Genomic DNA, 16,055 nt, shown 5'->3' on the forward strand with positions numbered 1-16,055 from the left:
TTACCCCTTAATTAGCACAGCAATTTGCTAAATTTTGTTTTTTCCTTGTTTCAGGGTGCTGTTCAGATCAGCCTGATAAGTCATACAAATTATTGCCACCAACTCCAAATGCTAAAATCTGAATACTTCATTCTACCTCCACAGCTAAAAAACGTGCAGCTCGAACTCAATGCTGTGATGCTGTGCCTCCGTGATATAATTTAAACTTTCTAACTATGAAAAGATAATTACTTTATGCTTTGAGTAAGTGATTTTTTTTCCCCCTTGGAACTCTCTTCATATTCAGTCCTTTTGAAAGGGCATCCAGATAAAAAAAAAGGTAGGTATTTCAAAATGTAGTATTAATATCTCATCAGAGTGTTATGTACTAACGGTGTTACACACCCATGCTGAAGGAATGCTGGGTAGTTGAGTGTTTCCAGTAACAACCTTGGGCTTATTGAGTAAGATACTTAAGATTCCAGAATTGCTACTAGAAAGAAGCAACCTTAGAGAACATAACGTGATCAGATGCAAATCAACCTGGGCAACCATAATCCTCTTGATAGCAGGTAAAATTCTAAGCTGCTAAACAACATATTCCATTAGCAGAGAAACTGCACTGATTTTAGCCATTTGGTATCTTCTAGTTAAGTGTAACTGGGGCTACAATCATGTGGGCTAGAATTAGTTTTAGCCAGGGAGAATATTTTAGCCAGCAGTTCTCCCACAAGTCACCAATCCAGAGGGATGAATAAAAATGGGATCACATGAAACCAGAAGCGTATGAGTAACACTTGTGTTTGTCTTTACCTTGAGCTCATCTGCATCATAGAAGTCTATGTGCACAGCAGGGACCATCCATGTCTGGAAGAGAGTCGCCAGGATCTGTTTGGCAATTGCATCTGCGATGAGGTGGAAGTGGAGTGGGTTTCGCCTGATATGAGAAGAGAAAAGAATGCATTAGTTCAAAGGTTTTTAATTCCTGCTGTAAAAGGGCAACATCAGAACTTATAAAGCTTTATCTATGTCTAAGGTCTCAAGGTAAAGCATACAGCATGTTCGGTGGAGTCCTGCTCTGTGGCCAAAATGCTAAGACACTTAAAATTTGAATAAACGTGACAATGATAGAAATACTGGATGAGTTTCTGGGTGCTTGTAAATAAACATAGTTCCTTTGACTTCAGTGGAATGTGATGATTTAAAACAGCTCAGGATCTGGTCCCTTCTACCGGCTCCTTAAAAGAAGGCCAAGTTAATCCCCCTTTGGGGACTTGAGCTGTGAAAGTGATTGCTTTCAGTTTCTAGGTCAACCTGGTAATTTATCTTTGTGGTAAGAACAGTTGTCTGTGGAGAAGTGGGAGTGGAAGGGAAGGTTAAAAAACAATCATCTGAACAAGGTGAAATTCCATTGATTTTCCACACATCTTTTCTACAAAGAGAACTTAGGGTATCAACAGCTGTCCTATGGGAACCCAAAATGAGATGTTTCAGGTGAGTGCCTTCTAGCTACTGGCTAGTGACTAGAATGGAGACTGTAAATCTCCCCACATCCTTGTTCCTAAGACGGAGGGAGGGTTGAAGAAAAGCAGGAAGAAAGAAAACATTTTACACTTCAAAACGCCAGATTTAGGTTCACCTACGTAGTTATAGGACTTGGAGTAAGTGAAAAACTTCAAAACAAGATGAGTGAAGACAGTATGTGCAAGAATGGCACGGCTGGACAAAGTGTATAGATATAGGAATATATATAGTATTCCATACTAAGTTTTATAGTAATGCGAACTTGGACATTACAAATCCCATGTTTGAATCCCTTAACCTTGCTTCTCTCTTTGAGGGACAGTAAGCAAAAAAGTCTGATCTTTACTCAACTTCTGTGGTAGGAGTATGAAAACCTGTCAGTGGAAGTTAGGCATGATTTGCAGTCTTCCATGCTTAACCCTAGGTTAGCAACTTTCCCTGTCCGCAGAGAAGGACAGAGTTTGCAAAAGCCACTAAGAAGACAGATGGTTCATTTAGACTTTAGCATTAGTTCAACCTTTCTTTGATCCCTAGAGTGGAATAGCGGAGTCTCATTTCTGTGAAATTTATAAAGGTAAATGGGTGTACTTGTTAACAGATATTTTTCATCTAAAAAGAGAAGCATTTAGTTTCAAATGCTGGCTAAAGTGGAAGATGACTGATGCTACTACATTCTGCTGTGTGAACAAGAAGTGAGGAAATCTATGTTAGTTCAGGCCAACGTACTTGCATTACACTTTTGGCCTTAACTCAAAAGATGAAAGTTATTTCTTTCTCCATTTCGGGCATTAATGAACAATACGTGCCTTTCTCTTTAATGCTACTCTTCTTGCTTTGATGAGTAATACTTTTTCTCACTGAACAAAGTCCACAAAAAAAACCCCATAAAAATACATATAATGGTTCATAGTACCATAACACACCTCTCAGCAGAAACAGGAGATTGTTGCGAGAAGCAGTATATGGCTGGATTTTACAGTGTTAGAAATACTGCACCTGAGATCCAATCCAATACCCAAGGATGACAGTGAAGCTCTTGTACTGGCTTCAAGGGCACTATGGATCAAATTATGTTCTTATAGGAAAAGCAGAAAAGGGCTGCTTACAAGCCTTATATATGAGATAATCGTGATGGCAGAATAAACCCGCAGCTGATCTGCATTTAACAATACCCAAAACACTAAGCCACAACATGCTTTCCAAAAAGACAAAGGTCTTTCAATCTCCAGCTTGCCCTGGAGTGAGGAGAGGAGAGGGAAAGGCGTAGGCTGCCAGCTGCTGAGTGTCCCATTATCAAGCTAAAGGGATCACAGCAATTATATCTGCTTCACCAGCCCAGCAGGAGAGAAGAAGAGGACATCCTGGCTCATGCAGATTCCGCAGTAACCAGGCACCTTGCCAAGAAAAAATTGGGAAATAGCAGTGATCAGAAAATACGTTTCATTAGCAGAGAAAAGGCCAAGAGAAACAAAGTACAACACCAGTGGCTTTGGGTACAGGCAAAGCAATACCTCAAGGCAAATAAGTGTTAAATGTCAACATACACATTCCACATAGGTCCCTCTGCTTAGCAGGGGCTGAGTCTGGTATCTGGTAGGACTATTTCCCAGCTGGTGTTCTTTAGTAATTTCTTTTCCTTTTTTTCAGGGTCATTTATCTAGATATTGCAAAGTAGAATAAGAAGAGTAAAAAATCAGTTAAAAGCAAGGAAGAAACATCGTCTTTCAAACCATCATTTAGTTAAATGGAATTGATATAAAATATCTGAAGATGAAATACACTAGTTGAAAAGAAAAAATCTGATACAAAGACACTCAGATGTTCAGTAGCAGGTTATACTTATCTGAATGACCCAGAGTGTATGAATCTTAAATGGGAACAAGTGGGTGACATTTTCTTTAGTTCAGCTCCTACTGGGAAAAAGAAAAAAGGAGTAGTTGTACTCCTACACAGAAATCTCTTTTGAGTTGTTAGCCTCATGGTAGAGATTCAGCTGGAAGGAAAGTATGTGTCAGAAGCAAAGTAGAAGATTATCACTTACAAAAATATATCCCCAAAACAGAACAGTGACCCACTGACATCTACAACTAAATGTGCATCAGTCACAGAAAATTTTACTCCAGATGAGATTTTAGTTATGTGAAGTGTGAGGTATAGCGTGGTGCTAGAAGCCAACAGAGCACAGACTCAAACCTGGAAGACCTTCTGAAGGTAACAGAACTAGCGTACACACAGATGACATCTTTTACCTCTTCTGGTGTCTGCAATATGCAAAAGATATGAATTGCTTCAAAGTGTTTATGAAATAAGTTCAGAAGTTTAAAGATCAACCGACATCCATTGTAAAAGATATGGAAGAGATTCTGTAAGATGAGAAATCTTTCTCAAGAGATATGAGAAAGGGATGTCATCATTATTTGCCAACATGACTGTATCACTGGCTGTAAGAATTAGGGGTGACAATCAGGATATTGTGAAGGATTCCACTGAAAGCTACATTTCATTACACTCAGATGTTTTGCTCTACCATTTGGTGTGAGTGAAAGCTATTCCATTCTTCAGACTGGTCTTCTTCCAGGACAAAGACATTTTGGGATACGAGGTTTATAAAACTGAAATCAAGCTGTATTGCTTCTATGATAATTTAAGGAATAGCCATTTGGAGAGCTATCCTTCACAGGCATTTAGCAGCTACAGTTTAAAAAGTTTGGGAAAGGCTGGGGGAGATACCCGAGTCTTCCAGAGGGAGGCTTGAGAGTCCCTCATTTGGGCAACAAGGAAGGGTAGCATGGCCTTTGGATAAGTTTAATGAGCAGCTGAAAACACTGAAGTTTGCTATTGGAAGTTGAGTAGCATGAAACCGGAAAAAATACAATGCTCTGGTTAAAGAGAAACCCGACTTCTTTCTGTTGTGAAGGTAGATCGAGTTATGAAAAGGATTTCAATGCTGTGGTTTCCTGCAATAGCAGGGGAGTTAATGAGATGACCCAATAGGTTTCAGGTTTTTTCCAATTCCCTGAGCCTCAGGACTTCAGTGCAAGCCATCTTTCTTGGGTTGAAGGGAACCTGGAATCAAGTCTCAATGAAAGTGATGACCAACACAAACCTCTTCTCTCGCTCCAAAGGTGAGGTGGACTTTGTTTGATTACACCTTCTCTAACGAACTCAAAGCACAGCTGTGTGTTACATTTATTTGTAATGTATATGTTATCCCCTATAACTCATTTTCCACTAGGCACATCAACAGAGTGAAAAAACACACATGGTAGAGGTTGGTTATATCTTGTAGTGCTAGAAAGCACTATACTGTAAATGGTGACAGTATACGCAACTATGGAATAATATAGGTCAATATATGAAAATCTTGATAAACTTCTCTTACAAAATTAATAGGTTTTTGAAAATTCCCAGTATTCGTGTGAATTCGAACGTTTGGAAGTTGAGGTGTCTAGTGTCCCAGGTTTCAGAACAGACAACCCTTGAACTCTTAGCCCCAGCTCTTCCAGATTCCTCACTATAAAAGCAGGTATTGAAACAGCCAGAGAATTTCTCCCAAGGTCCAGAAATATTTTATCTCATTTTTGTCAAAGATTTTGAACATCTGAATTTTTACCAACTACAACTTTTCACAGTTTCTGCTACATGGAAAATGCTGATGCACTGATGTCTTAATGCAGAAGAATGCCTTTCAAAATATATGTATTTCCCATCAAGTGGAAACTCAAGGTTTTAACCATTCTATTTAGAAAACTGCAAATCTTCGTATATTAAATTATTTCGACTTATCTTAAGATCAGAACACTATATGACAAAGTAAACCATACGTAAAGAGCAGCTATTTACTTTCCTAAAATGCTTTCCTCAAAAAGGAATGAAAAGAGATTCTGGCCAAGATTTTCAAGCATGGATGCTTAAATATAGGCTTTTAGGCCTAAATATAGGAGATTAAATGAATGCTCTCATTTTCAGAATTGCTGAGGTTCTACAAAGTTAGTAAAATGAAAAGAGGTCAGTAATTTTAAAAGTCAAGTTATGAATTTAGGACCCTATTCCGAGGTACCCTTTTCTATATATAATATTTATCATGATGTCTTATTTTTACATTTCAAAACTTCTTACTCTTCATCAGTTTTGATCTGCTTGCTGAAGCATTTGTGACCCATTCTTTTTGAATAGCCACTGCCACAGAGTTAAATACAAAAATCTGCAATTGAAAAAGGGAGTAGTGAACCAAGACTCACTCTTCCCTTCTGTATTATTCCATAGCTCAATTGTTAGCAGTTCAAAAAGCAGCTGCTTGGTTGCACAGCTCTCTCTCTGCAACAGAGGAATTTTATTTTCTAAGAGTATAAAAAGGTCAGTAGCCCAGGGGTTTATTTCCAAAACCTATACTTTATTAAGGGAAGCACAACAAGGTAATACCTTTTATATCTGTAACAAATGGTTACAAGAACTTCAAACAGAAATTATAAAAGGCAGCTTGGGAAATTTTTTTTTCCTAATGCCCATATGACAATCCCTCTCTCATACAGGGAGAATTTTAATTTGGAAATCATTACAGATTTTTCATACCCCTTCATATCCAGTATTGATTAAAATGCTCCCCAAACTATCAGAGGGATCTTAAAGATGTACTAGCTGCCTCATTCATGGATCTTCTTGTTTTGTGTTAATTTATAGAAGCACTTTGGGAAATAGGAAGAGATTCATGGGCATATTTTTTTAAACATTGCTTTCTCCATTATGCCTCCATTGTTAGGACAGCTAGAAAATACAAAAAGAAGCGTGCATTACTGATGCATCTATATTGATCAGAGAAACCTGTTCATCAGAGAAACCCAGAGAAACATAGTTCATGCATGAATTATGGCATAAGTTTTTGCCATAAGAATCTCCCACAAAATAGACTGACATGTTAGAAAAGTTGGAAACAATGACAGAGGTTTTAAATTCTCAAATTAACCCCATTAAGGCAAAGTGGTCTCCCTGGAATACAGCCATTAGATTACATAAGCTTTAATTACCAGCCAGTGTTGACTTGAGACTCTTACTTGGAAATTACATGTCATCTTTTTTATTTAATTTAGATTTTCATTTGGTTTGCCTTATTCTACTTGTTCTGAGAATTCATACAGCAATCTATAACAGTTTCATATTCTAATATTAAAAATGCTTATACATACGCTTAACTGTAAGGTTATAAGCAACCTTCTTAAAGCAAAGAGGCTACTTTGTATTAGAAAGCATTTGTCTAGTTGACTGGGTTTATTTACACTACAAAACCCCACCAGCATTACAATGCCACTATTGCTGTAGGACAGATTGAGCGTACAGCTAAAGAAGTAATCATGACCACCTCTCCAAAGAAGAGGGACTAACAGAGGGAAGAAAAAAAAAAAAAAGAAGCCAGTATTAGCTAGCACAAAAGAGGAGTTAATTCTTCACAGATTCTCAGGTTGACCTAACTGCCAGCAACATTACGATTTTGTAATTTTGGCCTTTCTTTGTTCCCAAAGGACACATGGTATTTAGCTTGTCTTTGGAAAAGATAAGAGTACATTAAAAATAATTTTCACTCTTACTCAAGTTAAGACTTATCTAAGCAGAGACTGAAATCATCTTTGCAATATAAAACTGTATCTCACGGTCTGTTTCTGTGGCACTCTAAGCTTTATAATTTTCATAAACAAAAACACTGAAAATGACCAATGTAACTTGGACCAGTAGTTGCAAAAAGTTTCAAGGAGAGTTATTAGCCACAGGACACTTGAAAAAGAAACGGAGATGATTTCTGCATACTACTGTATACACTGTTTCCAAAACCACTTGCATTTCATTTTGCCCATTTTTCCCAATATCTTTAATTTTTAGGATTCACTCTTTTGCTTTGGAAAAACTAAAGTTAAGTTGCACTTAGGACACAGTAATATGAGCTTGGCTGTGTTAAACTGGCTCAGAGTATTTTTTTTTTTTTTACCACTGCAACAGATTTATAAAATCTGTCATAATTAGGAACTAGATGCCCAAGAGAGGAAAGCAGGAAAGTTGCAGACTTGGACTAAGTACTCATTCTACAAGCCTCCCTCTGTGCAGCACTGCCAATGCATATTTATAAGAGTTTGCAAACCCTGCACTGTCCCAGCTCTGCTGAGTCTCCTCCTGAGAACAGACTGTCAGTTATGTCAAACTGGGTGTTAAAAGCTGCTGGGATTTTGTGGCTTGAGCATACGTTTTTCTAAAGACAAAACTGGAATCAAGCTCCTTTTCCATTGGGAATGAAACACATTTCTGAACTGTGCTGTTCTTATAAGGAATCAACCACACCACCCCTTTCCCCTCCTCTTCCCACTCTTTGGAACGTGAAGACAGATATAGTTTCTCAAATGGTTTGAACAAGCAGCTTTCCTCAGTCTTACAATATATATATGGTATGACTAGAATCAGAAACTTGCTTTTTTAGACCCGGGGAGAGCTGAAATGTTCAATATGCACGATCTGCTGTACATTCACGCAAGAGAGAATAGACAGCACACTCCACCTATAGAAATTCCTGTAGTTCTTGTTCTTAATGACCCAGCACCCCTGCTGTTTTGTGTCTCCCTGTCTAGCACTCTAGCTCAAAGTTGGGGGCGTAACAAATATGTTAATGCATGGAAGGAAGACAATTAGACTGACATGGCCTCCTTTTCTCAGAATTTTTCCATTAGAGAAGTAGGGATTCCCTACAGAACTAGGGAATTTAGGTACCTCTTTTTTTCTATCAAAATGCACAGCTAAAACATGCTTTAATTACTAAACTAGACAAAAATGCTAATAAATGCATTAAAAATGACATGCACAGGAAGGACATGGATCTGCTGGAATGGGTCCAGAGGAGGGCCACGAAGATGATCCGAGGGCTGGAGCACCTCTCCTATGAGGACAGGCTGAGAGAGTTGGGGTTGTTCAGCCTGGAGAAGAGAAGGCTCCGGGGAGACCTTATAGCGGCCTTCCAGTACCTAAAGGGGGCCTACAGGAAGGATGGGAAGGGACTCTTTATGAGGGAATATAGCAATAGGATGAGGGGTAACGGTTTTAAACTGAAAGAGGGGAGATTTAGATTAGATATTAGGAAGAAATTCTTTACTGTGAAGGTGGTGAGACCCTGGAACAGGTTGCCCAGAGGTGTTGTGGAGGCCCCTTTCCTGGAAGTGTTCAAGGCCAGGTTGAGGGCTTTGAGCAGCCTGGTCTAGTGGGAGGTGTCCCCGGCCCAGGCCATGGGGGTTGGAACTAGATGATCTTTAAGGTCACTTCCAACCCAAACCATTCTATGATTCTATGACATTTCCATGAATTCCAGACAAATTCACTGAAATCAGTGCTCTTAACAACAAACACCAACTGCAGTGCGGCAGAAAGAGGCGAGAATATTAAGTGTGGTTGCTTTGAGAGGCCAGTTGTTTAACCAGTAGATTGTATTCAGGGTCTTGCAGGGCAGCATTGAGGTGCCACGCCACAGCTGCCCAAGAAGAACCCACACTGTGCCTGGCTACATAACAGCCGTGATTTAGACACAAGGGTCTTTCAGTTATTCAATATGCTCTCCTACACTCTTGTTACAGGCAAATTCTGCACATGCTATATCAGGTTTCGTTGAACATTGACTGTAAGAAACTTCAAAAAAGGAAAAGAAAATAATCTGACAGTATGTTTGGAGGCATGTTCATTCTGTTCTTGCAAAACTTTATATATATTGAATGTGGTGATCCTACAAATGAAGGACCAGTAGCCTAACTTCAGAAATTAGGATAGAACAAGCAAACTTCTTCTCCACTGGAAACACAGAGTCCTTTCAAAGGTCTATTTTGCTTGGCTTATTGGACAATGCTAGCTAGGATACATTCCCTGGTGAACATTTAGAGGTTAGAAGAAAAAACATCTTCATGCCTGTTTTCAGTAATGACCTTCAAGTCAGATGGTGAACTTGCTACTGATGTAAAGAAGCATCCACTACCTGAACCGACCACCTCCAGCTCTCCTAACTCATTCCTCCTAATGCAGTATCATGAGCTGTCTCCATCCTTCATTCCTACAATTAAATAGATCCTAGCAACTAAAAGAAGCCTTCTTTCCACACATTTTTCAAGTGCATGCTAGTCACCAAGATAACACTGCACATGGAAACCAATGCAAGGAATCTTCATTCTAAATCAATTTTCAGCTGAGTTTGTTGTTTGTTTGCTTTTTATTCTCCAGTCGCCTTCACCATTGCCTCTCCAAAGAGAAAGATCCAAGAAAGGAGTGTCTCTGAGGCATGGCCCTCTGCACGTGTAGCCATAGCATCAACAGACGCTTAAGATGCCTGTATTTTATAGAAGATAAGGAAGAAATGTCTGTAAGAAGCTCTAAGTCTTCTCTGAGAACATCTTCCCTTTCTAGTGAATTTATGCCTTGCAAAAAAGCTAGTTCTAGGCAGGAACAGACTTAGATTTGTCTTTAAGCATGTTTTGAGCAAACAAGTGAGACCGGCTATCTTGAATGTAACTAACTGTACTAAAGTTTCATTAGCCATACTGGACTTTATCTTGATGACCTCTGCTGAGCTAGACAAATCTTTTGAGATGAGCAGTACTGCTAGCCTAACAGCAAATACGTTCTTGACAAGGGCAGAATCCACCAGACTTAGAAATACCAATGTTAATTCCCTTTGGTTTGGTTTCATATTTTTAATGAAATATAATTCCAAGTTACATAACTGTGCCATTATATGGCAGAATTGTTTATAAGTTTGCTAATTGCTCAGATGAATGGCTTATGTAAAAAAGGGACATTGCCTTTAAGTAACACAGAAAGAGATTGTTTAAACCTTTGAGCTGTGAGATTCCTATTATTTACAGAACATTTGGAAAAATACAGATTAGAGTCTTCTCAAAATGGATGCAAGTACTTGGAGAGAAAAACAGTGAGAAGCTAACCACTTGGATAAATCATCTCACCATAAAAATGCATATTTGCAAGAAATCCTTTAGAAACAAGAATCAAAATAGACAAAACGCCACACATCCTTGCAATAGAAAGCCAGTTTACACTGAATAATTCAGAAGTCTAATTGGAAATAGATATAGTTTTAAAATTTAACAGGATTTTAACATTCAGAAAAATCCTGCACCGAACATGATACAGGTTTTTACTGTTGTTTTGCTTTTGTTATGCTTCTTTTAGCATTGCTTTTCTGCTTCTAGCCTTCATCTAACATGAACATACTACTTCTGGAAAGACTTGCAAAGGCTACGTGCTGATAGTGAAAGTTACTCATGTATTTTGGAGAATTTGCCCTCTCCACCTGCACTCTAGCCAACCTCTTAAACAATATTTACTGAGTCTGCTTCCGCATTGTACAAGGTGAGCATTGTACATTACCAAAAATGGGTAAAAGTTCAAATGGTGTACTAAATTAGCACATGACATGAAAAAGAGTCGTCTTCCCTGCAATAAAATTATCATTCAATATAAAGCAGCGTATTGAAACTTCCTCCTTAGTAAACTCTTTTTACTCTGTGCATTTTTTATTAGTCTGCCTGTCCTGTTTGTGTCAAAGAGCCTGATCACTTCCCTGTTTTAATCCACTTTTTGCAACACTGTCGAAAAACATCTCTGAGAGCCATAACTAAACTGGACAAGGCATATACATATATGCCCACACGCAGTTTAATACCATTTCTCTTCTTCTGGAGCTGCTGTTTATTAAGGGAATTGAATATTTGAATATTTGAATATTTTCTCTTCATTGTACATTTATGCCTCTCAATTCCGGGATCTAACTGTGCTCCACGTGCTAAAACCAGGTTGCAAGGGGACTGCGAGTAGCCCTTCCAAAGCCAGAATAAATAATCTGACTTTAATGAAATAATACTGACTATAGTAACAGGTTCACTTTGAAAAATAAATGTCTAAATGGGAAGCTGGGATAGTCAAGTAACCAGTGTGTATTTATGTGTATAGCTTTCAAATTACCACCTACACCTGTGCCAAAAAACTGATACCAGAAATAGTCTAAATGAATACAATGCTATTATTACCATTATTGTTATTATTTTACAACATTCAGGAGTGTGCAGATGCTTTACAGTACAGATAGATACTGTCCCTACTCCCACAATGCAACAGGGGTAACACGTGGACCTCTGATCCCTCTAATTCACTAAAAATCTTTACACAGGTGAATCTATTTGTGGTGGTCATAAATGTCACGCTTCCTTCCTTCCAAAGAAAAAGCAACCAGGGGAGGGAACCTGACTTGCTTTTGAAGTAAGAGAATCAATGTAAAAAGAGCTTCCTTAGCCATCATCAGATATAAAATATACAAGAAAAGAAAGCTACCCTTACCTGTGAAATAAGACAGACTTGACAAGTGTGACAACATCCCGACTGGCGTTGTACCCTGCACAAACAATGGCAACGTGGATGGTCTGTGGGAGAAAAGGAACAAAAAGAACAAAAATTAAAGCCTGCTCCTGTGTTCTATCATTCATTAAGGAGAGCACACACATGACAGTGCTATTATTTAGTGAGGCGATTGTTAAAGATTTGAGTGGGCGTTTTGCAGCTGTTTGCAGCCCACTTGAGGCAGTTTGTTAAAAACATCTTAATTGAGTTATAACACCATCATCATTCCAAAGTCATTACTATCCCTAAATTACATCAGATGTCTGAACAGAATTGCATTCATTAGCTAAGAGCACATGTGTGCGCGTGTGTGTACACACACACATACCCGTTTCGCAGCACACAAAATTCTGAGTATGCAAACATGCAGACCCTTTAACCTTCTGAACTGAAGTTTAAAAATAAGTCCGATAACTTGAAGCAGATATACTCTTAGAAATTTTGCATTATTTCCGTCTCAAGGACAGCTACTAAGGAGAGGGAGAGCAAGCTCTGATGGATGAGCATGCGTGGGACAATTCGTTTGCCAGGGGCTGGGTGTACCCCAGTGATAAGACAGGACACAAGCTGTGAAGGCAGGTGGCCACTTCCCTGCTTGTGACTACCAGTAAGGGCCGTACTGGGCAGTGTTAACGTGAAGTTAAATACATCCCCTCCACACACTTTCTCCCCACGCCAGCACCTTGGTAAATTATCACTTATACTAGCCTTCTTACCTCCCTTTTAATACAAGGCAGAGGTTTACTCGTCTCTTCAAGAAGAAAGGGAAAATTGAAAAGGTGCTACTAATCATTATTATTAAGGCAGTAAGTAATAATTTGAAAAATGCTGCTAAGTTACTCTTCTCTGCTTTTAAAATTAGCCATTGCTATTCCCTGTGGACAAAAGACAATTATTCTTAGCAAATTTTGACTTCAGCTTCCATATTTTTCTGTTTCTTAGTGGTCACAAAAATGAAGGAGAGTTCACCATGCTGGCAGCACAACGCTGCGATCGGGGCCACAGCTGTGAAACTGCAGGGAAGCCTCATTTGGCTCCCATTTGAAGCTTGGTTAGCTGGTTTCTCACACACACAGCTCTCATTTTCCACCGAAAGCCCACTACGCAGAGAACAAATGAGGAATTCTGCCTTCTCACATAGTCACAGATTCTCGAAGTCTGGCTTGTAACAGAAGCAGATTTATACAAGAGGTGGCATGTGTTGGGCACGTCTAAGGAGTCCATAACCCCTTCCATTAACATCGCCTGGTACAGGGCACAATTTGAATCATGTAATTGCCAAGTGGCTGTGCCATTGTGCAACCCCCACATGAACACCGCAGCTGCCTCCTGCCTTAGTGTGCCTCACAAGCTGAGGCACATTGAAGATCCGAGGTTTTAAGAGGACTTGAATTAATAAGGCAACTGTCTGTCCAGAGAGGTGTGAGAAAGAAAAGATACTGCAGTACATTTTGGCAACAGCTCTGTGAGGTATTCAGCGCTTTAAATTTATGTTAAAGTCAATGGGAGTCGAGCATGCTCAGCACTTTGCAAAAATCAATTGTGTTTCTCTCTTGTGATAACAACAGGGGAGAACAGAGGCTGCTTGCTGGCAACTTTTATTGCAGCAGTCGTTTGTACCATACTTATGGGCATGGGTTCCTGTGGGTGCACAGATTCCTGACACTGCACACGCTGCCTCCTCTCTGGTTGCCATATGCTCTTTCTCAGGCTTTTGGAAGACCTGAGATCCTTCCCTTCAATGCCAATTTAAGTCAAATTAACTGATAATGGTTTCATGCCTGCTTTAAACATTTTACCTGAAGACACTGGACCAAGCACAGACATTTTATGGGTTTTGACAGAACAGCATTGTCATATCACTGTCAACATCATTTTATACTACCTCTACTTGTCAGAAAAGCTCTCCTCACAGCCTCTCTCTCCACCTTTTAAAATCAGAATTTATTCTGTCAAGGACTTCCCACATCTGCTCTCCTTTTCCTAAATTTCTTTGTTTCAAAATTAAAAGTATGCTTTCCTTGGTGTATTTTAGCAGGTGCCGTTGTCTTCCATACTGTTACAGCCAGCGTACGGTGGGAAGGCAGCACTTGCTGCTCTTCTGAATATCTTTCTCCCACTCAGAGACACAGGCATCCGCACACCTTTGCTCAGCCTCTCTGTGGCATTCGATACTATTTATCACTTCTATTCCTTCCTGCAATCAGCTACAGGGAAGAGCAATAATCCTCAAAAAGAAGAGAAACCGAGTCCTTTTTTTCCAAAGTTTTTGCCCACAGCATGCTGCAAGACTCAGTTTGTTCCTCCTTTTCTTGATTCACTTTCTTCTCCCTCATTGTTTAATTGTTGAACAAAATAGTGGTAAGATTGATAACTCAACATGCGTTCAACAACCTCAACTGTCTGCAGATGCTTGCATCCTAACAAGAAAAGCTCTATTTCCAGTTTTTTCCATGTTTGTTCCAAATAAACGTTTGGATAGAGAGCATGTTACAGCTTCCACAACATGTGGCAGCCTGTCTGCTTGGTCCAACGTGTCCCTCCAAACATCTCACACCAAGGCTGTGCATGGTAGGCTTGCTCCTCACTGTTTACAATCCATGATGATTCTAATTGTCAAACTCTAGCGTGGATATTCAGAAGTCACTGTGGGACTAAACTGAGCTCCTTGAAAGTGTCCATCCTCCTACAACGCTCTTTTTAAACTGAATGATAGGCATGTTCATCACTAGTAGATGTTGCAAGAAGTCTGGACACAGGCCATTCACTGGAGCTACTTTTAGACAATAGAACTCACTGCAGCAACAGATGAAATGATGATACATCTTGCTTTCCAGACTCTATAAATTCTTCCTCTGCTTATACATACAGATATGAATACATAATCAAAACACTGTGGAAGATAATCAAGCTGTTCTTCCTAAAGCTTGGGGATCAGGGACACAGAGAGAATTATTTTTGATTTTAAATAGTTTAGGGAGCACTCAGGCCCAGGTACAGATGGGCATATAGGGAAGTTAAGCTTCTTTAGGAAAGGGAGTTTAAATAATCCAACGTGCATGCTGATGTCGTTTAAAAACTACCACTTTTAGCCACTACAGACCAGGAAAAACTGCTTCTGAAAGAAATACTTCATGCAAGTCTATTCTGGGGTAATATTAATGGGAAGAAAATATCCAAAGCCACATGAAGAACTGGACATAAGATCCCCCGCTGATGAGGAGTTTAAGGTGCCTAGAAAAACAGATGTTGGGTTTTTTTTCCTCCTTAGGCTACTTTTAGTAATGGTGAAATAATGAGCTTAACAAACACTAATTAGTTCTTATAGCTAGAAATAATCTTTGGTAAAGCATTTCATACTTCAATAATTTTCCAGTAGTATTAGCCAGGCCTTCCATTGCAGTTACTTAATTCTTCATAAATAATTGCTGAATGCGGTTAAGAGATATTAAAAGCATGTCACAAAAATGTAAATATACTACAAATAATTTCCAGAGGCAGTACCTTCTGCTTTTCCTGTGTTTTACAGTGCTTAAGTTGGTGGGGGCTTTTTCTTTGTGGCTCTGGAGCACTACACGCTTAACCCTATTGAGTAACACCATTGAGAATTGTAACAGTACAAATATGCCTGTAAAAATGCTTCAGATAATATTCTGCTAAACTACTAAATGCTATACTGCTGACTATTTTCTAATATATAATCTTTAAAAAATTTATAAATGAACACTGAATTCAAACTAAATGCACAATTTACAGAAGCACAAGCTGGAAAGATATTGGGATAACATCATAAGAAAGAGTCATATAATTCTGTTAGCTTCCATCAGCATTATGCTCTTCATCTGAAGCTTGTTATTTGTGCCTACATCTCTGTAAGGACTACTCTTAGTTAGATTTCCAAGGTTTGTGTTAAAATTGTCTCCTACTGGAAAGGCATGACAGGGATCTGCTCCCTCCAGGGCTAAAGCCCTTGGTTGGAACTCTTGACTTTTTCTTGCAATATAACACTGGTCTGTTTTATAATACTAGAAGAGCTCTCCTGTGATGCAACAGGGCAGGAAGCCGTGGCTGAAATACAACAAACCCACTGTTTTTTGATATAGATCACAATTATTATCACACAGATT

General features: G+C 39.1%; 1 protein-coding gene across 4 annotated transcripts in view; it reads right to left on the bottom strand.

Annotated features, from left to right (window-relative positions):
- Positions 1–16,055, bottom strand: part of LARGE1 (LARGE xylosyl- and glucuronyltransferase 1) — a 291,365-nt gene that overhangs the window by 133,641 nt on the left and 141,669 nt on the right. For all 4 annotated transcript variants that reach the window (XM_063321577.1, XM_063321581.1, XM_063321576.1 and 1 more), the window contains 2 exons: positions 11,869–11,951; positions 793–916 (listed from right to left, as the gene is read on the bottom strand). In XM_063321577.1, coding sequence (XP_063177647.1) covers positions 793–916; positions 11,869–11,951 — 207 coding nt within the window. The remainder of the gene's footprint in view (positions 1–792; positions 917–11,868; positions 11,952–16,055) is intronic.

Source organism: Chroicocephalus ridibundus, chromosome 1, assembly GCF_963924245.1.
Source record: "Chroicocephalus ridibundus chromosome 1, bChrRid1.1, whole genome shotgun sequence".
NCBI lineage: Eukaryota > Metazoa > Chordata > Aves > Charadriiformes > Laridae > Chroicocephalus > Chroicocephalus ridibundus.